At 43.6% G+C, this 23,734-nt stretch overlaps 2 protein-coding genes across 12 annotated transcripts in view; one reads left to right on the forward strand and one right to left on the reverse strand.

The window, feature by feature from the left end:
* Nln (neurolysin) overlaps positions 1-17,242 on the reverse strand; it is a 99,314-nt gene extending 82,072 nt beyond the window's left edge. For 4 of the 7 annotated variants that reach the window (XR_005500227.2, XM_006231880.5, XM_063281171.1 and 1 more), the window contains exon 1: positions 16,990-17,222. Coding sequence is in view for 5 of the 7 variants with exons in the window: in XM_006231880.5 (XP_006231942.1) it covers positions 16,990-17,030 (41 nt within the window). In the remaining 2 variants the exon portion in view is untranslated. Of the gene's footprint in view, positions 1-4,145; positions 4,225-16,989 lie in introns of all 7 variants that reach the window. The other 3 variants (XM_039101584.2, XM_039101583.2, NM_053970.2) reach the window with 3 other exon arrangements.
* Positions 17,243-17,332: 90 nt separating this feature from the next.
* The window catches only part of Sgtb (small glutamine rich tetratricopeptide repeat co-chaperone beta), a 36,479-nt gene continuing 30,077 nt past the window's right edge, over positions 17,333-23,734 (forward strand). The window contains exons 1-2 of one of the 5 annotated variants that reach the window (XM_006231883.5): positions 17,333-17,554; positions 18,643-18,762. In XM_006231883.5, coding sequence (XP_006231945.1) covers positions 18,663-18,762 — 100 coding nt within the window. In that variant the 5' untranslated portion in view covers positions 17,333-17,554; positions 18,643-18,662. Of the gene's footprint in view, positions 17,580-18,642; positions 18,763-23,734 lie in introns of all 5 variants that reach the window. The other 4 variants (XM_063281504.1, XM_006231882.5, NM_181629.3 and 1 more) reach the window with 4 other exon arrangements.

Raw genomic sequence — 23,734 nt, forward strand, 5'->3', positions numbered from 1 at the left:
ATACTGACAATCTTAAGCTTGAGGAGGGTGATCTGTGAGTGTGGCAGAGAGCCAGCAGGCCGCTTCACTCTCTTGTTAATGCTTCTGATGACTAACTCCTGCTGTTGGTGGGAACAATGATGTCAAAGATTCATGTAGCACGCACTATGAAGCCTTACATAAACTAAGTGCATCATCCCAGCACCACTGACAGAGAACTATGACTCCACCTCAGATAGGATGACACAAGGCGTAGTAGGTGGCCCCAGAGTGAAGGTAGCTAAGCACCATACATCCAGCCAGTCACACTGTCACCTTTGCAGTTCTACTACTCTGTACAGTGCCACGGCTACTACCACAGTGGTCACGTGACACGTCTTCAGTGCCTGCTGCTTCTCTCCAATCTCACGTGTGTTTTGTGGCAGACAGGCAGAGACACAATCAGAGGGCTGGTCTGGCACAGGGAACCCTAGAAACCACGATCCTCATCTATATAACCGTGTGACAACAGTTAGTATGGGAAATGATGGAAGTCATGACACTTTCCATGTCTATAGCACGTGCAGAACCTGGGCGAACTGCTCTTAATGGCTTCAGATATTCCGATGGCCGAAACTTCTTTAAAGCAGAGAAAGTTTCCTGACCAATAAATGATAAAAAGTACCTATAAAAAGAACAAAGATGAAAGATGACTAATTACCCAACGTAGCTCTTTTAGATTTGGAAGAGGCACTGAGACCAAAGGAAGGCGCCCACTTAGATGAGTCCATGGTCATTTACTTCCTGGGTGCTCAAGCTAAGTGTTTCTTTCCATCATCCCAATCACTGCTCACTCTGAAGATGAAAAGAGGAAGGTGGAAAACTCTGAGTTAACCAAGACACACAGCGAAGTGAGCAGCACATCTGTGTGCCGGGCAGTCTCATCCTAGGGCCCCTCAAGCAGAACATTTCCCACGAGAACATCACAACTACGGAACCAGCAGCCCGGTCTGTTCCCGCCACCTTCAGCAGCACCTTATGACAAGATGCTGAGGGTGAGAGGAGGGTGACCTGGGAGATGAAGAGGTTTCTGGTTTGCACAGTCATGTCATGGTGCCAGTCACCAAGAATAGGTTCTGAATAACCTAGTCATTCAGAACTAGGTTAGAATGGAACTTTCTTTCCCTTTTGGGATGGTGGTGTTGGGTAGGAAAACACAGGCTCTGAGAGCTGAGCGAGGGGTGGGAAGGAGCCCAATGTGCATTAACTGCCAATGTGTGGTTGGTGATGCTAGCAGTGTCCAAGCGAGATGTGTAGTGGGCATCAGGAACTCGGGAGTAATGAGCACAGGCCTGAGATGCCCGCAGCACCATGGGAGATTGTGTAATACCACACCAGACAGCTTAAGCTTCTTGCACAGGCATGGCAGCTCAGCCTCGACTCTCAGCACTCAGGAGGCTAGAGAGCCTGGGCTAGCCAGTGAGGGCCAGGGCTTCACGGTGATGCTGTTTCCAGTAAGCAAACGCACAGCAGAAACCCTGTAGTGAGGGCTTGAAGAGGAACTGTACTCAAGAAGCTCTCTGGTAGCTCATTTTGAAGGACAAAAGAGATGCCCCCAACCCCAGTAAATTACAGCAATCTAATAAACAACATGAATTAAAAGGAGCAGTAGTAAAAAAAATTCAAGAAACACTCAAGAGATTTTTAAAGAGCAGCGGAACTCTGTAAAAGTTGAAATGCTACAGTTTGTAGTCTGGGTGAGCTGGAAGGTGAGACAGGCTTTGGGAAATAACTACTATGTAAGTTTCAGATGCGGTGTTTTATACTCAAGTGCCCATGAAAGACAGTGTATACAGTGTGCTGGTTTTAAATTTTTTATCTATTTTTTAAATGTCTTAATTTTTATTTTATGTGCATTAGTGTTTTGCCTGCATGAATGACTGTGTAAGAGTATTAGATCTTGGCATTACAGACAGCTGTAAACTGCCATGAGGGTGCTGGGACTTGAACCTGGGTCCTCTGGAAGAATAGTCAATGCTCCTAACCACTGATCTATCTATCCAGTCCCCTTACCTATTACTAATGTGTATGAGAGTGTGTGTGTGTGTGTGTGTGTGCCTGTGTGTGAGTGTATGTATGTGTGTATGAATGTGTGTGTGTGAGAGAGAGTGTGTGTGCCTGTGTGTGAGTGTATGTATGTGTGTATGAATGTGTGTGTGTGTGAGAGAGTGTGTGTGTGTGTGTGAATGCAGGTGTTTGGGAGTTATGGAGACTGAATTCAGGCCAAGCTCGGTGGCAAGCACTTTTTTCTTGCTGGCCCACGTGTGGTAATGTGGAGCTGGAGACAGGGCTGGAGACAGCTGGAGCTGAGGAGCAGGAGAGATCTAACATCTGGAGTACTAACATCTGGAGATGCGCAATTCTCTGACAGGACTGTGTCACCTCTGGAGAGCTCGGATGTGGGTTAGTTCCTTTTGCTATGCTCAAGTACCTGAGCAGAAGCAACTTAAGGGAAGAAGGGCTTATTTGGGGCTCATAGTCAAGGGAATGCAGTCTGTGGCCTGGTAGGTGTGTCAGCAGAGGCATGACACGGCTGGTCACACTGCATTGAGTCAACAAGCAGAGTGCTCAGAAAGCAGGGCCAGGCTACAAACCCCAATGGACCTCCTCCAGTGCTTTTTCCAGCCAGGCCCTGCCTCCTCAAGATTCCTCAACTCTCTAAAATAGTGCCTTAGCTGGGACCATGCGTCCAAACACAGGAACACACGGGGAACCTTCTACACTCAAACCACAAGTGTACAGAAAGACTCTGGCCAAGAAGAGAAGAAGGAGCTGAGCAGTAGCTGGAGGGAGGGAGGGAGGGATGTAGAGGGATGCAGTGTGGAGACTGGAGTGCCGGTCATAGGAAACAGTGCTGGGGAAGCCCACTCAGCCACAGTTAGGAACTTAATGGCTCTGGACTGACAGGTTCTATCACACGGAGACCAAACAGCCAGGCTGGAAACTATCCCATTTGGACGGACAGCCCAAACCTGATACCCCTGACCACTGACTCTCCTGCCTTGTTCTTGGCAGCCACATCAGTCTTCTAATTGCAAACTACACAGGATTTTAAGAGCTTTTTCCTAGGTGCTGTTTGTGCTATCCCGCTCTTAGTGGGTAGTTTATTTAGCAGAAAAACAAGACCTCACAATTAACACAGTCTCTTTATCAGACTGGTATCCTAATGAATAGAGATCTAGAACTCTGATCCTTCATTTTCCCTCTTAGAACTTCTCCTCAGCAGGCCAGCCAGTCCTCCCTCCTCACCGATACAGCTCTGTAGCTTCTTTTCCAGGTGGAGGTAACGGAACCTGGGCGGGGCCTTGCCCATGCCAGGCATGTGTTCTCCACTGAGCTCCCTTCAGTATCTCATCTGCAATACCCAGACCCCAGTACTCTTTGTTTTGCGCCTTGAGTGGAAGGGGGATACAGTAAGTTACAATGCTTGGTATCAAACACTGCACGATATTTTCAATACGGTAACTCCCCCAGTCTTTACAAAGGTTGTAGGAGGCATTTAATATTCCCTCCATGTTAGCTCAGTGAGACAGCATGACTGTGAAACCTCCATGGACCTCAGGAGCTGCACAGCACAATCCCTCGCTCAGCTGATTTTTATTAGTTCTAAGCAGCCCTGGCCTTCTTACCCACTGTACTATTTTTAAGTTCTGGTAAACAAGGGATTAGAGAGCACTGGTCTCTCCACATCCAAATCCACATCCTTCAAAGCCCAGCTGCAACACATAAATCACCACGTCCTTTCCCTATTTCTATCTTGGAAGTGACCCCTCTCCTTCGAACTGTCCTATCAATTTCTTGACCATCTAAGGGATTTACCATCTTCACATTTATACTCCGATTATTAAGTATGTAATTTTTTACCATTACTATGCTGAGTGTCCTTTCCCTTTTAACAAGCAAAGTATAATCAAAGTAAGAATTAGTCCTAGCTCAGCGTTTAAGAGCACTGGCTGTTCTACCAGAGGTCCTGAGTTCAATTCCCAACACCTACATGACAGCTCATGGCTCTCTAATTCTAGTTCTAAGGGATCCAACACCTCACAGAGACATACATGCAGGCAGGCAAAACATTAATGCACATGAAATAAAAATAATTAATTATGAAAGTCTGCTTGCACACTTACCACACAGAACTCCTTAGGCCGTTATCCATGGCATTGCTCACTTTCAGCTACACTATGGGTCTGCATGATACATCTTTCTCTGAAAGTGTTTAGAAAAAAAATGCTTCTAATGATTCTGTTTATTAAGAGATTCGTGTTAGTTGTTTAATTTATGTGCATGCATGTATGTATGCTACTTGTATTCAGATACCCTCAGAGGCCAGAAGAGAGTATCAGATTCTCTGATGCTAAATTTACAAGCTGTTGTGAGCCACTGAATGTGGGTGCTGGAAACAGAACTCCAGTCTTCTGGAAGAGCAGCAAGGGCTCTTAACCACCAGGCCTTCTCTCTAGTTTCCCTTTGCCCCCAATGCCAGACAGTCCATAGCTGAATACTAGACTGACCCAATGCTCTTTCAATCGGTCTTTTCTCTTTAATAGTCTTCTTCTTTTATCTCCGTACATTTATTCATTTACTTTTCAAGACAAGATTTTGCTGTATAGCCCCAGGCTAGCTCCCAATGTGTAGAAATCTTTCTACTTCAGCTTTCCGAATTCTGAGATTATATGTATGTGCCAACATACCTGGCTATTATTTCATTCATTTTACTGTATAATTTTGGGTTAGTAATCACAAGTGCAGTTTCAGTAGATATATTTGAGAAGAAAGAACCAATTTCAGTAAGTAAATAATGCCGATCTGTTTCCAGAAAGGGCCCATGTGCACCGTGCCTTGCATGGTTAACAGCACCATGTTAAGGTTTATGGAACAGGAAGCCCTGGAGTGCACACACAGGTTGTAAACAGCCATGTTCCACCATCCACCACCTCTGAACCTTTACAGCATGTCAGTGTTGGTAAGAAGCATTTCTGATGAGCACATCTTCCTGACTCGTGCTGAGTCCTTTTATATTCTAACTCAGGTTCCCATGCTTCTCTTCTTTTCAGCTAAGTCCAGGCTCTTAGGAGGGTACAGTGCTTTTGGCACAGGAGCTGGCTTTAATAAAGCAGGTAAGAGGTATGTTCTAGATATGACCTCATCATCATGGTGTCCTTGGGCAGGGTACTTTTCCCACCACATAGCTGAAACTGCATGTCACCACTTAGTTTGACCAAATAGAATCTGCCTCTCCCAAGAGCACGCCCTGTTCACAGACATGTGTGTCCTCAATCTCAAGTACCTCTTGGGAGAGTCTGGCTCCCCTGAATGAACTGATCCCAGGGCCATCCAAAAGAGACTTGCCTTCTGCCCCTTCTCAGCTTGATTGCTTCTGACCCAGTATTTCGAAGACTGGCACATCTATCTAGGCCAACAGATTGAGAAGAGCTCTGCTTCTGGAGAACCATTAATTACACTCTTGCTTTACAGAGCTATTGACTGGGTCTGTAAGGGACTATGTGATTCTGAATGCCTCCAATGACGACTGCAGAATATGACAAAGTTCCCACTTCTTCATTTCTGTCCATGCCCACGGTATCTGCTGCTGGAGCAAGCCAGCAAAAGCTAACTGACTACTGCATATTACTACACTCAGCATTTGTAAGTGTGCAACTGGGTGTCTATGAGCAGAGACTACTGAATCTTCCGTTTCTTACTGATGCTACCCTTCGCTCATCCACTCGATTAATTCAGCATCTCCTATGATATAATACCACGCTAAACGTTAGACCTATCAAAGCGAACAACACAAAGCTGGGTTCCTGGTCTCAGAAACTGTCAACTATCTTAAGCAATGCTTGGGATTAGGAAATCCGTATAGGATTCAGAGGAACCGAATTTAGCAGTGGCCAGATAAATTCACCCAAAGCAGTGCGAGTTAAGCTGAGACAAACAGCATGTCTCATAATCTATCTTAAAGATCTATTTATTCTTTGACTCCTGTGAGTAAAGTGAGGGCAGAGATAGTTTCTGCCTTGTCTAAAGTTTTTCCTCAGAGTTTAGCTCAGTAACATATACCAATCATCTATGTTATAAACAGATCTTTTGAATGCTGTAAACAGTGACAGGTAGAATTTATAGAACACAACTGACTATAGAAACAGAGTTTACACTGAATATAAAAATAGTCCACTAAAGCAGACCATGGCGATGCATGCGTGTAATATAGTGAGATGTGTCAGAAGGAAAGGAAGAGGACAGGAGAAAAGGAAAGAAAGAAAAGTTCAATGGGCAAACAGATAAAAGATAGTCTGATGGTTAATCTTGATTGTCAACTGGATTACATCTGGAATTAATTAAAAACCCAAGCAGCTGGGCACATCTGTGAGTGATCTTGACTAGATCATTTGAGGTAGGAAACCCCCCTAAATCCAGGTCTTCTGCAGTAAGAAGACCTACTAAGTTTAGGCTATACCTTCTCACAGCAGTCCATATGAAGGATAGGAAAGGAAGAAGCTCTTGCTTTTTTCCTTCTCACCCTTCCTCTCATTGGCTAGTTCATCTATCCTGCTGTTGATGCAGCATTGGTATTACAGCCTATTTCTTTGGATTCGGGTGTATACTGAAAACCTGCTGACATACCCAGCATCTTGTATTGAATAACTATTGGATTCTTGGGCTTTCCATTGGGAGAGTCACTGTTAAACAAGCTGGATGGGAGCCTGTAAGCCACCCTAATAAATCCACTTTATATAAATGTTCTGTTGCTTAGAGGACCTTGATTAATATAGTTATGAACAAGCATACTGTACAAATGACAAAGATGAACAGATGCTAAGACTCAACAATAAATGTTTATGTGTGACAAGTGTTTATTTCCATTTATAAGCATTAAACTAACAAAAGCCTCTATAACATCAAGAATTGTTTTAGTGTGGTAGACTAATGGCTACTCATGAATAGTGTTGGAGAGAAGAGAGAATTAATATAATCATTTAAAAAGAAAGAGGATCAGTTGATAAAGTTGGGAATGTGTGTGTATCTATCTATATGTATATCTATCTATATCTATATGTATGTATATCTATCTATCTATCTATCTATCTATCTATCTATCTATCTATCTATCTATCTTAGCAAAAAAAGGGCAACAACCTAAAGATCTAAGAAGAAAAAAATGCATAAACTTTGGAAGTGTCACACAACCAAAGATTCCCAACAGTAGAAATAGTGAAAATGAACTGTGGTCAAATGAAACTAGTTTCAGCAAGTAAACCTAAGTCATAGGTAGCTTGGGGTAGCGTGCATTTTGAAAACATGTATAAAGGGGGTGACAAAGGAAAAGCATGGGGCAGTGGTTACCTCTAGGGTACCAAAAGGGACATGGGTGAAGAGAGGCAGGGGAGGGACTTAAACATACTAGAAATATGCTTTCGTATTTAGAGGCACATTTTTCTTTTTTCTTTGAGATGGGGTTCTATGTAACTCTGGCTGTCTGGAAACCTGCTATGAAGATCAGGTTGTCCTGAAAGTCAGAGATCCATCTGTCTCTGCTGGTGGGAATAGAGGCTTTTGTTCATCTGGTATAATGCCCTCAGAGGCCAGAAGAAAGTGTTAGATTGCCTGGAGCTGAGGAGTTTGAGGGATTGTGGGGTGCTGGAAGTGAGGGAACTGAACTTGGGTTCTCTCTAAGCACAGAATCTGCTCTTAACCTCAGAGCTGTCTCTCTAGTTTCAGCTTCCAAGCTTTTGACTTAAGTAAATGGTTACATCAGGGTAAAAAGGAGTGGCAAGAGATCAAGTCTACAGAGGAAAGCTGTAAAACAGATTTAGGGCAAGGCATCCGTGAGAGTAAGAGCCTAGCAGGAGTTCAACAAATATCAGGTGACTGACTGACTGATCTGGGAAGGAGCTGCTCAATCAGGTAATACAAGCTCATGACTCATGTGCTCCTTGGCAAATACAGTTTCTCTTTTTCTTACCCTCACAAAGAAGAAAGTGAGTACTGCACAGAATTCCTACTAGAATTTAGAAGATTGGGAAATAAATTAAGTTCACAGTAAGATCTAACTCAGGACTGGCAGTGGTGGCACTTGGGAGGCAGAGGCCAGCCTGGTCTACATAGTGAGTTCCAGGACAACCAGAGCTACACAGAGAAACTCTGTCTTAAAAAAAAAAAATGAACAAATGCACAAACAAGCGAACAAATAGAATCTAACTATGCAGCCCTGATAATACAGTTATTATGAATTTTTAGAGAGTAGGATTCACCAGAAAATTGTGGTTATTTTAGTCTCTGCATCTCTGCCCATAATACAGAGCAAAATATTGTTTTTTTCCTTCAAATGGGACTTGCTTTCAGAAATATTCCAGCTCAAGGGTTGGGGAATGACCACAATGACTGCTCTTCAGAGGCCCCAGCTCCAGTCCCAGGATTACATGATAGCTCACTAGCATATGTAACTCCAGTTTTGTAGTGTCTGCCACCCTCTTTGGGCTTCCACAGGCACTGCACATGAATGTCTGCAGGAGAAACACCCAACACATAAACTGGCTTGAAATACTAGGGTTCCCATTTTAATGCCAAGTGGGAGAAACTGGATAACCTCAGAGTGGTGGAGACAGGTACTTCTCTAAGTCCACTGTGTAAATCAGAAACATGGGCTTGTAATTTGGATTCTTTTCCACTTTGTACAAACTATTGATTTTCTTTGGTTTTAATAAATGATTGGAAGTTTAAAAATATCAGTCTTCAAGCCAGTTATGGTAGTCTCCTCCTGTAACCCCAGCATGCTCCAGGCAGAGGCAAAGGCTTCGTGCAGTAGGCAGGGGTTAGGCAGGGGCAGCAGGAGGCATGTGGCAAATTTGAGGCCAGACTGCTCTTAACAGTGAGACTCTTGTTAAAAAGAAAAAAAAAAAGTCAACCATTACAATAAATGATGAAAATGCATAAAGCAAAAGATAGAAGTAGGGGATGGAGGGATGGCCCAACAGTTAAGAGCACTTGCTGATCTTCCTAAAGACCCAGATCCTCGCACCTCCAATGGGCAGGTAACAACCTCCTGTAACTCTAGTCCCAGGACATCCGACACTCTCTTCTGTCCCAAGTGTACCACCCTATATATAAAATACAATACACTTACATTCACATGAGTAAATAACAAAAAGTTTAAGACAAAAGTATTAGAGAAATTGTAAAACTATCTTGGAGTGGAGACGGGCTTCCTAGGCATGGGACTAAAGACATAAGTCATAAAGGAAAGGAGTGCCACAGCCGATCCATTTAAAATGCAAATCTTTGTAGAGCAAAGGCAAAAATGAAAAAGGCAGGAATAATCCATCTCAAAGTTCAAAGTAAAAAAATACTGAAATATCTACCAGGTCTTGACAGTCCCAATTCAAAAGCTTTTCAAATAAAGAACCTCCAACCCACAGACAGAACATAGCAACTACCAGCAGACATGAAAATGATAGATAATGTTGGTTTGAATAAGAATGGCCTCCATAGGCTCACAGATTTGAATGCTTGTTCACCAGGGAGTGGCAGTGTTTGAAAGGATTAGGAGGGGTAGGCTTGTTGGAGTAGAGGTGGCCTTGTTGAAGAAAGTGTGCCATTGGGGGCACTTTGGGGTTTCAGTAGATAAAGCCAGGCCGCTCAGTGTCTGTTCTTCCTGCTGCCTGTACGTCCAGATGCACTCTCAGCCACTTCTTCAGCACCATATCTACCTGCATGCTACCATGCTCTCCACCATGATGACTAAATGTCGACACTGTAACCCAGCCCCAATTTGCTTTCCTTTTGAAAAGTTGCCATGGTCTCCACATGCAATGGTTCACATGGTTCACAGCAATGGACACTGGCTAAGACAGTGGTGGATTCAGTTTCCGCTAGAGGAATTCATGTGTTCAGGATTAGTTTGCTGCCTTTCCAATCAAGAGATAGAAACCCTTCCCTTTCTTTTGACTCTGCTCTGGCCTTGGGACTTACTTTACCTAATAGAATGTGGCAGAGTTGACAGTATTCCATTAACACAACTTGTGTATATGTCAACTCTCACGGAACCCTGCTGGATGAGAGACCATACCAGCAGGAGGCAGATACCCAGGCAGCAGCTATCTGACCTCATCACGTAACAACAACTAAGTTCCTACTCAGCACACGGCTGATGGTTAGGTGTACAAGAAGACCAGAAAAGGTGCCCAACCATCGCACAGGTTAGTTCACAATAATAAGCACTGTCATTGGTAGAAAGTTCATGACAAAGTACAGGAACCTGTCTAGCCAGGTAATTTTCACATCACCTTATACTTCTCATCTCTGAATCTTTAACATGAATATACTTTTCTTTGTCCTACGTCCTGCCCAGTCTGATGTTAATGCCACCCTAGTCACAACGGGCTCCTTCACTGTCTCAAACACACCAGACACACCACCACGTTGGCCTTTACATTTTGCGGTTTGGAAATTCAGCTCCTGGTAGCTCCACAGCACAATTCCCCATTCCTCTTGGATCACTGATCAAATGTCACTTTCTGTCATTCCCATCAGTACTGAATATCTCCCTCTGATGCTCTAAAAGTAGCAAAACGTGGTTTTTGTTTTTTAAAATCTAATATACTACATATTTTGGGTTTTTTTCCCACTATATAATGTAAGATTTCTGTCTGTTCTGTTCACTGCTGTGTCCTTAGACACAGAAGATTAAAAAATTAATACACCCTCAAATTTCGGTGACTACAGATACTGTCCAGCCAGTGGTCCAGTTCCTGAGGACAGTCACAGGTAACTACCTTAGCCTAAGACCACAGTTTCCCAGGGACAGAGGCAGCAGACAAACTGAGGCCTGCTGGATCCAGACTCCAAACACTAGACATGCCCTTTGTGACCCACACCTCGGCTTGTGAATCTGCACCCAATACACGCTTGTTTCCTTGGCTCTCCACATCTTTAATATAAGTGTCTCTCCTCACAAAAGTTCTGTGCTTTGTCTGAACCAGAAGATTGTAAAAAGAGAAAGGGGATTTCTTTTTTTTTTTTTTTTGACCAAAGTTAGCAGTGAAAAGACATCACACCAAAATTCCAAAATTAGTTTTGGACAACTAATCTTAGTTTAGCTTCTTGATATTTGTGCCTACAAATCTTTATTGCACAATTTTTTCCTGGCACTGCTGTCCTAAGTGTAGAGGTTAATATGTGCTGGAGTGCAGCCTCAATCTTACTTAACTATGATCAGACATGTAAAAACTATTGTATTTATAAATAACTGTGCATTGACTTTCTAAGATTTTTTTATATGATTAAATTCTTACACCAGAAAACAAATTGCTTTTTCTGTTTCTATACCACAGTCCTGAACTTGTCAAGAAATTATAGTCACCTAATAAACCACAATAGAAATATAAGAACCCACAAGTTATATAGTAAGAGAAGTTTCTACTTACTGAATTGGTAAGCATTTAAAAAAAAATACTTAAATGCCAAGGTATTGGTGAAAGTGTAGAGAATCCACACTTATATATTCTGATGTATTGTTATAACTTGGATTGTTTTCTGTGTGGTAAATAAAGGTGTTTGTATGTACACTCCTGTGCTTATGGAAGCCAGAGGCCAATGTGGAACTTACTTTCTGTTGTTCTCGCACTGAACCTGAAGCTCACTAATTCAGCTAAACTAGCTGGCCATGAAGCTATGGAGATCAACTATTCCCTGAGTTTAGTCTTTTCATAAGTGGAGTGGATGTGTCAAGTCCTGCATGGTTGCTGTGGAAGGGGCAGTGTGACAGTTTTGCCCTTGGAGCAGAGCCAGCAGGGCATGGGCCTCCACCAGTGTTGACGAGTGCTGAGCATGGAGCTTGTTTGTATAATAATGTGCATAATTTACTTTATGTTCCTCCTTCAGGAGCTATTCTCCCTGCCAAGATTAATTACTCCATGATGATTAGAAATAGCACAAGTCCAGGAGGTGAGGGTGTGTCTAATGTCCTTGGCAAAATGTGACCTTCAAGATGGCACTTAAGGCTGTAGGAAAGAACTCTAAAAACACAAGTTCAAGGATATATAATCTCTCAAGTATGTAAAATATAAGGACGTAATAATAATTATATAAGGAGCTTCATGGACCTAAAAGAACAAGGTGGTTGCACTATGAGCCAGCTTGTCAGAATGATATTAAAAAAGGAGATAGCGATTTTGGGAGTGATCACAGGGCAAGATCCCACCCAGCTAAGTTTATTGTTTGTACTTACAAAAGCAGGCAGATTCCTGAGTTATACTAGCCTGGGTCAGAGCTAGTTTAGGCCCCAGCATGTCAGAAATGGTGATCTTGGAGCAGGTTCCCACCCAGCTAGCTTATTGTTTGTGCTTACAAAAGCATGCAGATCTCTGAGTCGACTGCTATGTTAAAAATATACTGCTGTCTTTCCTAAGAATCAAAGTAAAGTGCTTGCCATATATGAGGAGCTGAGCTTGATCCATTGATGCCAAGGAACAGCCTTGGCTTGGAGAAGGGCTCTGAGGAAGGGAGCAGCAGAAGAAACGACTCAAAGTCAGTGAGGTGGGATGTAGGTTGACAGCTTTGTGTTCTACTCAAAACAGCTTTCCAGAGATTTCCAGACAGATCAGTTCTTGCAGAATAAAGCCCAGACTTTTATTTGTATATCAATTCGATTGCCCATCCCCCAAGTTCCCTTTTGATTAGCCCATGAATCAGCATCTCATGTTTAGCAAGCACTTTACTTCCTAAGTCATCTCCCCAGCCTGTGAATGTTTTTTTAGAAAAGACTAGGATAAGGATCAAAGTCCTGAAAGTTATGTATGCCCTTTGACTTACAAACTCTATTCTAAGAGCTTACACTAAGAAATTAAAGGTTTGAGAAAGAGACTTATTAAGAACATTTAAGCTTGGCATGGTAGTGTATAAATGTAATCCTAACTCTAGCGTAGAGAAAGAAACAGGAGGATGCTAAAGGCTAAGTTTCAGGCCATCCTAGGCTACAGAGCAAACTCAAGGTATTGAGTTACACAGTGGGACCCTGTCTGTCTGTCTGTCTGTCTGTCTGTCTGTTCCCTTCCCACCCCACACACACACCAAGGGCAGGACACGTAACAAAGTGGACACAGTGCTGTGGTAAGTGCTAGCATGACAGCAACTACCACTTACTACCTAATCTCCAGGTTACTGGCCTGTTTATTCACAAGAAGTAGAGCCGATACTCCCATCAACCATCCTACCTGCCAAGCTGTCTTGGGAACAACATATAGGTGCTCTGTCAATAGGAAAGAAAACACATACACTACCTCTATCAAATAAAAACCTGGCCCAGAGGTGCCCAAGTGCCAGAGTAAACCGGAAAAGAGAACAGAAGGCCTCCCATGTTATTTAGTATCAACTTTTTTGAGAGGACAGAGTTTGAAACAACAGATTCTATATTGCTCATTTCAGCCCAAAGTTAAGGACTACTTCTGTATACAATGACTGTCTTAGTCACTGTTGTATTGCTGTGAAGAGACACCAAGACCAAGACAACTTTAACTGGGCTGGCTTACAGTTAAATCTCTGAAGGCCTTGTCCATTATTATCATGGTGGTAGCCAAGTGTAGTGCTGAGAGCTATCCTGATCCAGAGAGATGGGGAGGGTAGGAGAGAGGCTGACTGGCATGGGCTTTTGAAACCTCAAAGCCCACCCCCAGCAGTAAATTTCCTCCCTCTAGGCCACACTTCCTAATCACTGTCAAATACTGTCACTATTGATGACTAAGAATCCGAATATGAGCCTATGGGGGCCATTCTTATTCAAACCACCATAGTGACTGTTATCTGTGTCTTCAAGTGACAGAAGAGCTGATATACTTACAGTAGATTACTAGTACTAACCACCATCCCACCACCCCACTTCTTTGAGGCCGGGTCTCACACTGAGACCCAGGATGGTCTGGAACCCACAATCTTCCTCCCTCGGTCTATCACATGCTGAGATAACAGGCACATACCTGGCATATTACAAACTTCTAAGAAGATAACAATTTTATGACTTTTTACATATTCGTTTCTTTGCACGCATGAACGAAGAGTCTGGATACAATATATAAGCTGTTCTCCACATTTAGAGGGCAGATAATAAGGTTACAGGTTTGTATGATGGGCCCTGAGGCCAGGTCAAGGAGAACATGAGGTGTAGAATCTTCTGTAACACTGAAGCTTATAACAGGATTTTTGCCTCATAGAGCTTTGCAGTGATAAGGAAAAGCAATGGTGGCTAAAACTGTTGTCACTTAAAACTATTACCACCATTGGTAGACAAATCCAAGACCTTACACTCATGCTAAAAAGCATCTCAGCTGCATTTTAGGATGCTCTTACACTAAATATTGTTTATTAAGTCTCAACCCTTCACTGTGGATGTATGGCCAGGCACATACACATCACGTCTGAACAACAGTGTTCCAGAGGAACTGACTGAGCAAACCACAGCATTGGTGAAAGTGAGTGAACTTTGGGCCAAAAATCCCTTTTCTCCCTTTCTTTTCAAGGAATACCCTTTTTTTTTTCTTTTTTGAAATTAACAAACTTTTTGATACTGGGTCTTGCAACATACCCTGGGCTGGCCTTCAACTCTTGATCCTATTGCCCATTCTCCCACCCTCAGATTACAGGAACATGTTGCTATACCTGATTATAATACTATTTTTAATGACAAACAAATCAGAATTACTCTGTCCAGCCACTGACAGTCTATGAGTTCACTTCCAGCAAGACAAGAACTCCAGGTTGAGAATACTAGTGTGTGTGTGTGTGTGTGTGTGTGTGTGTGTGTGTGTGAGAGAGAGAGAGAGAGAGAGAGAGAGAGAGAGAGAGAGAGGCGGATCAGTATGTGTGAGAGGTGGATCAGTGTGTATGAGGCGGATCTGTGAGGTTGCGACATGAGGACCATGGATTCAAGGCCAGCATGGGCTTTATACAGCAAGACCCTGTCTCAAAAACAAAACAAACAAAGAAATAAACAAGCAAAACTATCCCCAGAGAAGTAATAAATTGAAACTGTCACTTCAGGGGATAGGAGGATGTCACTTACTAATAAAATTCCAGGTTTCCAATGTCCACTATAGTGAACACTTGAAGACTGTTCATAAAAATGGATGACAACCCCGAGGAATGTAATATTTGATAGTACATAATCAAATAGGCCAACATTAGAAAAACTCCGTAACATAGCCACTAATTCCCAAATGAACTGTGACTCAAAATTATGCAGAGTCCCCACTCAATTAAAAAAAAAAAAGATACACCAAGTGGATTTAACGGAGCAGCCTAAGAAGAAGAGTCCAGTGGTACACACACTCTCAACTCCACTCTGCAACTCACCCTTTTAAAAAAAAAAGGTGTGACCTCAAACACCGACAATGGTTACCTTAGAGAGCTATTAAAATATTCTTCTCTTTCTATGTATATATGAATGTGCAGTAAGATTTTTCCTTTTAAATCAAAATAAAATGGAGAGGAGTTGGGGATTTAGCTCAATGGTAGAGTGCTTGCCTAGCAAGTGCAAGGCCCTGGGTTCGGTCCCCAGCTCCGAAAAAAAAAGCAAAAAAAAAAAAAAAAGCAAAATAAATGGAGAAATAGCTTAAATGTACAGGTATATGTGGTAATCAAGCTATTTTGTATTAATTCACTCCAGCATCCACTGAGAAGATAAATGGAAAAATAGCTTAAATGTACAGGTATATGTGGTAATCAAGCTATTTTGTATTAATTCACTCCAGCATCCACTGAGAAGATAAATGGAAAAATATGCATATAATCTATTTATTACTACTATTCAATGAACATTAATCTCTTATGAACGTTTCAGTTTTAATTACATATGGTTAACTATTGGTAGATATAATCAGCAAGAACAAAATTAATGTTCCTAGGTTTTCAGCAATTTCTTTTAAAGGTAAAGGGGGCTCAGCATTAAAAAGTTAAGATAAGAGAAGCTAGCTGCTTTATAATGGAAATCTATTCTCTCTTCTTGCTTTTCCAGTGAGTGAAAAACAGAACTTCATTTCCAGGGATAGCTTCATTTGACAGCTCTACCACTTCCAGCCTGAGGACCAGAAAACAACAAAGCCTGCTCAAATCATAGTCACAGGCATCAGGTGACCTCTTCAGAATCACTATTGTCCCCTGGGTGCACTAAGGAACACAAAGATCCACGCAGATGAGTGGCAAAGCACAACAGAAAATCACGAAAAGCAGAAATGCTGACGGTTCAAAACAGTGAACTTTCATTTTCAGTGTAAGGCAGATTTGGCAACAGGGGGTGATGGCGGCTTTGTTCCCGAAAACCGGCATATCCGTGCAAAGAATTTAATTCTCTCACCATTTTGCTACTGGTCTGTTACAGAGGGGTGTGGTTAGAGCGCTAAGAAGCAGTTCAAAGCAGCGGCCTAGGATACCCCGAACCGTGTCCAAGCAACAATTCTGGGCCAAGTCAATTTGCCAGGTTAAGAGACCGAATGTTTTAAGGAAGGAGGGAAATAAAAACGAAGTTAGAAAGCAAGGACGGAAATAAGTACCAAAACCACAGCGGTCTCGGGTGTATACTAAACGCTTGGACCGCTAACAAGTGCATGAGGTGCATGCGGAAATGCTTTATTTCTGGAGTCCACAGCTGCGGCACTTTCTATATCAGGTCTGCAGTTCTGAAGGGCGCGTCGGCCTATCCTTCCCTATTTTTTGGGTTGGGTCTCTCAACCACCACTCTCACAGACTGCGGCTGAAGCAATCTCAAACAAAGGGGAAAGGATGGCCTCCTGAGGGAAGGGAAAGGTGGCCCCAGGTTGCAGCACCAGGTGTCCCTACGGAGTCCATCAAGCAGGCAGAGGGAAAGGACAGTCCTAGGGGCATCACGGGTGGGTGTAGTAGGGCTATACCAGGCCCCACGCCATTCGCGGACACACGACCCCACCCTGCCCACGATCAAGATTAACCCGCCCACTGGAGTACCTGTGGAGGCCTCGCAGAGTCGAAAGGCACAGGGTGATCATGGGCACGCCGGGAGGCCGGCAGCAGCTGGCGCGTCGTCCTCCCGCTTGTAGGTGCAGGAGGCAGGCGGTGGTGTCTGCGGGCCCGGAAGCCAGGAGTGGGCCAAGCCGAGGAGACCAGATCTCGAGACGGAGGCCGTCAGTCCTGCCAGCGCCCTCCCACGTGCTTCAGGCCCACGCCTACGCCGTGGCCCCGCCCCTCGCCCCGCCCCGCATCCGGCTCCGTCCCCGGGGCGGCCCCGCCCCGAGTCCCTCGCCCCGCCCCTCACCCTGCCCCGCCTCCACCCCACCCCTCCGTGCCCCGCTCCGCCCCTGGGGCGGATCCAGCAAGCCCTGTGGTCCGAGAGCCTAGCGAGCAGCCGGGTGGGCTGAGGGGGCGGCGGCAGCGTTGGAGCCGGGGAAGTTTGGGAGACGTGGCCCCATCTGCGATCCTGAGCACCCCTCAAGCTCCGAGGACCGCGGGGGCAGGCGGACCCGCTTCCCGACGCCCCCGGGCCCGCAGCCGTCATCTCGTGCTCTCTTAGCTGGTAAGGGGGTTTCTATCTGGAAAGGGTGAGTCTCCCGCAGCCCCAGTTGGAGGCCTGCACCGTGCGCCCCCTGCAAACACGGTCTGGGCTGAGGAAAAGCCGGGGTTCGGCAGTGGGGGAACCATGGGGGTGGGAGGTGGATGTGATTGGAGATGTAGGAGGGGAAGCTTGGAGGAGGTTGGACAGCTCCCCCCTCCATCCCCCATTCTGTTTCCTTCTTTTGCCTCGGGTCCTTCCTTAGTCTCAGTACGTGTAATAACCTCTTTGGCCTAGAGACTGGATTCTCCTTTAAAAGAAGTACAAAGCTAATAAACATCCTAGCGGCGGGTACCACACCCTGGCTGTGAATTAGGGATCCCGGGGAGCAGATTGCTGATACGATTGAGTGGAAATAAGCCATTAATGCCACCTGGCCCTGCGCCACTGTTTGGATGCATAGTATTCCATGTGAATGAACGCGGTCAGGAGCTTCCAGCTTGTCCACGAGAGCACAGCTACTGCAGGCAGGGGCAGATCGGTTTGTACTATCTGTCGGGTTAGGTGGTGATTTCTGAGCGGTGTGCTGACTAAATAGAAACGCCGGTTTTTAACAATAACCCTCAATGGTTGAATAACCTTTCCACAGAGCCTTGTTGTCAGCAAGTAACTCTCAACCTACAAAAGTAGTGGAGTATAAATGATTAATACATTTAAAAAAATCTCTTGGAATAAAGATGCTCATTGTGGCTCACATTCTGAGTCAGCAGTACGAAATCTCCCTCAACTCAGAAGTGAGGCCTTTCAAGGGTGATTCTCCATATGTCTGCACAACTATACTTTTTGTATCTATGTCATATACATTGTTAAGACACGGTGAGCTCTAGGCTTTGCTACCCATGTTCTGAAAATCTGTCTATTTTACTGATGCAAGCTTTAACATAGCTTAGTAGAGCTGGGTTTGGATGAACATGTGGAATACATTATTGTAACAACTTGTGCTTTCTTGAGGCTTTAAAGAGAGTAAAGTCATCAAGGTAATGAATATTTTTGCTTTTATTGCTTTTAGCAAGAGTGGATGACCCTTGATATTTCCTTCTTTTTTAATCAAGGAGGTATTTAGGCATCTAAAATGTCATCTGTGAAGCCCCTAGTTTATGCAGTTATTCGTTTCTTGCGGGAACAAAGCCAGATGGATGCTTACACTTCTGATGAACAAGAAAGTTTGGAAGGTAGGCACCTATTCTTTGTGTTATCGTTGTAAAGAAATATTAAAATGGTTACAGCCCAAAGCTTGTGATTTTAATAACAAAATCAGAATATTTGGTTGAGAGGCTTAACTAGATGTGTTGTTCCCATTTTCTGAGGCTTGTTTTAACTCATAAGAAGTAGGACTATTGATTGAAAAATAAAAAAGTTACTGTCAGGAGTATGTCATTCATGTTTTAGGGAAGCTTTTCATCATAGAAACATTACTCCCATTGACCGGAGTAGGAGGCTTGATTGTTTAAGCAGCAGAATTGCTACTATGTAACAAAGCTGATGTTTTAAGTTCAAATTCATACTTCAAAGGTTTTCCCCCTCTTTTTCCCAATAGCAGAGGATCTCATTCTGAACACACGAAAAACCTTAGTCATTGCAATGACACCACATTTAAAAAAAAAAATCTGAGTAATTAAACCGTTACTGAGCTCTAGCAAATGGGGCTTTGGAGGATGAGAGGCTTTTACCCTTGTTTTATGTGAGCTTTAAATCTTGGATTCGGTGATCTGAAAAGCCAAGCAGGACTGGAGAAGTTATCGCTTCGTGTTTATACGTTATAACATTTTAGCTCAGCATAGGCGTAAGAAGGCCAAACGATATAGAACAGATAGGCTTGTGCAAGTTCAGTGAGCCTAGCTTCCTTGTGGTCTGAAGACTTAATTATCCCAACGAGAGCACACTGGGGAGAACTTAATAAATAGCAAGACAGTTTGAATTTCCCATCTCCGGGCTGCCTCTCCCATAGAGGGGACCATCTATTAATTCTGTAATTCTGCTTGCAGACATGCTTTAAGTAGGTATAAGCCAAAGTTGGGCATTTGTTCCTCTGGTGGGATGATGTCTTTCCAGGTGGCAGTGAGAGGAACAGGTGAGGCACCGTGAGGACATTGCAAATTGACCTATTTAATATTAAGGTCCTTTGTCCTCCCTGACCATCAGACCTTGGGAAAAATAAAGGTAGTTTGACTCCCAAAGGAAAAGTCTTGGCTGTAACTGCTTTGTAGCAAAAGAGGAAGGCGATCGCATAATAAAAAGATATTTCTTTTTGTAATCTAAGGCGGTATGATGTTTTTATGAAGCAGAAAGAAAATTGAGAGTATTTTAAAAACCAAGACGTTATGTCCTATTTTTAGAGTGGCATTCAGCCAAAAATATGGGCCTTCAGCTGTTTGTTATATATGGAGTCAGAAGTGGTGCCAATTGTTTGTGACTGACCCCTATTTTTGACTCTGTGAGTCTAATTTAATTGAACATGAGATCATGTGGAGGTGTCTGCCCACCTTCTAGACATTTAAAAAAGCCTCGGAGAAGGACGGGGTTCTTCGTGAGCAGCAGCTCTGCCACTGTGTGGAGCTGTGTCTCACCAGCCAGTGTTGCCCATTACCAGATCCCTGATTGTTGTCCTCTCTGACGTCACTTCAGTTTGGTGTGGCTTCGGCACACAGCCAGTCACTCTCAGGAGCATGACTTCGGTCCCAACTCCTTCCAACCCGGACAAACTCTTCCACTGGCCTCGGGTTTTTCTGCTCCTCTGATCTCAACCCCTTGGCTGTACGGTAGAGAGGTGTTTCTGAATTCGGGGAGTTCTGTAGGTTCGTGTTAGCGTGCCACCACCTTTTCGGAGGCTGGCATTACGGCCTCTCCTGGGTAGAAGCCATAGGTGATGCTAAGCACTTGACAGTGCAACCGACAGCGCTTGATAACAAGGAATTATCGGATCTAAAGTGTCAGGGTGATGAGATTTAGACACCTTTTCCTAGACTGTATCGCTCCTGAATTGTATTTCACCAGCCATCTCTGTCCTCACCATTTACTTCCTGACTTCTACTGCCTGTACCTTCTAGCACACTTCCCCCAGGAACCACACCCCAACACTTCTTTGACCAACCTCTCCAATCCACTGACCCCGTACATGTCCCTGCCTCTTCCTTACTCGTCGTAAATTCTGTGGTGAATAGTTATGGTATTTTCTTGTATTATTTCTCCTGTCTTGAAAAACTGAACCTTGTTTAATTTTAACTCTCTACCTACACAGTGTCTATATCCACTTGGCTATAAATTGACGGAGCAAAATGTTCAACTTTGATTCCTGACTGTGTACCTCAAGCAGACCTTCAACGTTACTGGGGGATCAGGGCCCTTCATTCATTCATCCCCTCACTGTCCCGTATGGTGATTTTAATATGTTCTTTCTCCGAATCCCAGACTTCCTTTTCAGCCCTTACCCTTCTATGCTTCCTTCACCATAAAAAAAGAAAGAAAGAATAATAAAACAACATCTACCAGCTTCCACACTCTGAACATTCCCTTGCTGTCAGTGCTCACTAGCTGCCTGCCTATTGCCATGGGTGGACTAGCTATATTCCCTTCTTTAGAGAAATCTCTCTACTGGCACACATTATCCCAATCCTTCTCACCATCCAAGACTTCACTGTAGTTTCTCCCCATTTGTCCTACATCATCAAATTTTTACTCCACTGAGTCGTTTTCATCCAATCACAAACGTACCACCAATTCATTTAAAAAGGAAGAGGCAAAGAAAAGCGAATAGGCCTGGAGAGATGGCTCGGTGGTTAGGAACACTGAGAGTGGTTCACGCTCACCAATAGGCCTAGCTTCAGGGAGATCTACTGTCCTCTGCTGGTTGCTGAGGGCACTGCATTTACAATTGGTATTTACACACAAACATACACAAATGAAAATAATGGGGGGGGGGAGGGAGTGAGGCTGGAGAGTTGGCTCAGTGGTTTAGTGCATTGGCTGTTCTTCCAGAGGACCTGAGTTCAATCCCCAGCACCCACATGGTGGCTCTCAACTGTGTTTAACTCTAGCTGCAGGGGATCCAATGTTCTCTTCTGACCTCTGAAGGCATCAGGTGCATATGTGCTACGGAGTCACAGACATACACATAAGATACAATGAAAATGTTTTAAAATGGATATTCCTGTGGTTCTGCTCAATCTCCCTTATCTGACTTTTTTTCCCCTTTTAACAAAACTATTTGAAAGAGTTGTCTATATCTGTTTTTTATAATTCCCTTATTTCTTAATTAAAAAATTAAGCCTTTATCTCCATCCTTTCTGCTCTCATTAAAAGTATTAGTGATTTCTGTGTCTAGTTAAACAGTTCTTATTCCTTATCTGACTTTTTTTTTAAAGACAGGGTTTCTTTGTGCAGCCCTGGCTGTCCTGTAGACTAGACTGGCCTCAAACTCAGTGATTCACCTGCCTCTGCCTCCCGAGTGCTGGGATAAAAGGCATATGCACTACCGATGGCCCTTCATCCTGTTCATAAGTGTTTTTCTTCTAGAACACTTCTTAATCCTTGTTGTCTTCTCATCCCATCTCTCGTTCTTTCTCTCCGTGGCTGAATCTCCTTTTTTTTTTCACGTTCAGAGTCAACTGCTTGTGTTGGTTGGTTGTCATTTGTTTTTCTATTATTTATACTCATCTCTTTTCTGAGAACTTTAAGCTTATTTGTCTGACCCCGAGTTTATAGGCTGATAGTTCTCAGCACGATACCCCCAGTCAAGCCCTTTCTTCTGAACCCAGACTTCTATATCAAGCTGCCTACCACACAGCCCCACTTGTATGTCTAGTACGCGTCTCAAAATTAACATTGCCAAAACTGAACTTGCAGTCTTCCCACTTAAAGTCTGTTCTATCCACAACTCCCCTGTCTTAGAGAGAGCAGCTCCAGGGTTTCCTGAGCTTAGGCCAAAAACTTGGGCATCATTCCAGGCTCTTGTTTTTCTCATACTCTAGATCTAGCTAACTGTTAATAAATCTTCTTGTCTGTGCTTTCAACAGTCAGTCAGTCTTTCTTTCTCAAGGTCTCATTTTGTCTCTGGCTGGAACGCTCTATATGGACTAAGTTGGCTTTAGACTCATAGACATCTGCCTGATTCTTCAGGTTGGAAATGAAGGTGTGCACCACTGCACCAGGTCTAAACTTTCAAAATGCAGTTGAGTCAGCGGTTGGGAAAAAAAAAAAAATATATATATATATATATATATATATATATATTTCAGTCATAGAATGCTTGCCTGGTATGCCCTGGCATGTGCAAATCCCCAGCACCAAAAAAAAAAAAAAAAAAAAAGCAAACAGACAAAACCATAAAATGCATTTTTTTCTCCCCTGGTTGAAACTGGTTGTTGCTTGTTCTACTGTGATAACCCCTAACTGGTCTTTCTTTACCTGTTCTGCCTCCTTGGATTAGCCACACCCAGGCATCTCTTAAGGCTGTGGCAGATTCTGTTCTTATGCAGAATCTTGCCAGGACTCCTTATGTTACTTAGTCATTGTATAAAGAATCTATATAATTTGAACATATTGTCCACCTACTGTTTTTTCATTTAGTTTCAGCCAAATTAGCTTCCTTCCTGGGAAGGCACCAGATCCTTGTGCCTAAAGGCTTCTGCACTGGCTCTTTCCTTGACCTGGAATCGCCTCTGCATCCTACCTGCTGCAGTGAGAGCACTTTCATCTCCTCCAAGTTGTTGCCAGATTTCTTTCTCCAGGAGGCCTGCCCTGAACTCTCTCTTAAGTTCTATCTGCAGTCTACATTCCTGCTGGGCTCCTCCCTCTCTCTTCTCCTGGCCCCTGCTTCTCAATCCCTTCTCCAAGAGGTTAAGCTCCTGTTCACTGGTATAGCAAGCATCTAGAAAGGGGCCCTACTTGTGATAGGTGTTACAGATATGTATTTGTTGGATTGGATTCCATAGTCCCGGCTTTGCGCTTAGTTGTTCTGTATCTTGGTTTTTAAGTCTACTGGGCAGGATACATCAACCCCTCCCCATAGAACATTCGTGAAGTGAATCCATCCTGTTTCTTGAGCTTGGAAGTTCTGTGGTCTGTTTTGTTGTTGTTGTTGTCGATGATTTGTCTTTGTTCTCTTGGTCTCTTTTCGTGTCTGTGAACTTAAGCCTGGGTTTGGCA

Source organism: Rattus norvegicus, chromosome 2 (genome assembly GCF_036323735.1).
Source record: "Rattus norvegicus strain BN/NHsdMcwi chromosome 2, GRCr8, whole genome shotgun sequence".
NCBI classification, from domain to species: Eukaryota; Metazoa; Chordata; class Mammalia; order Rodentia; family Muridae; genus Rattus; species Rattus norvegicus.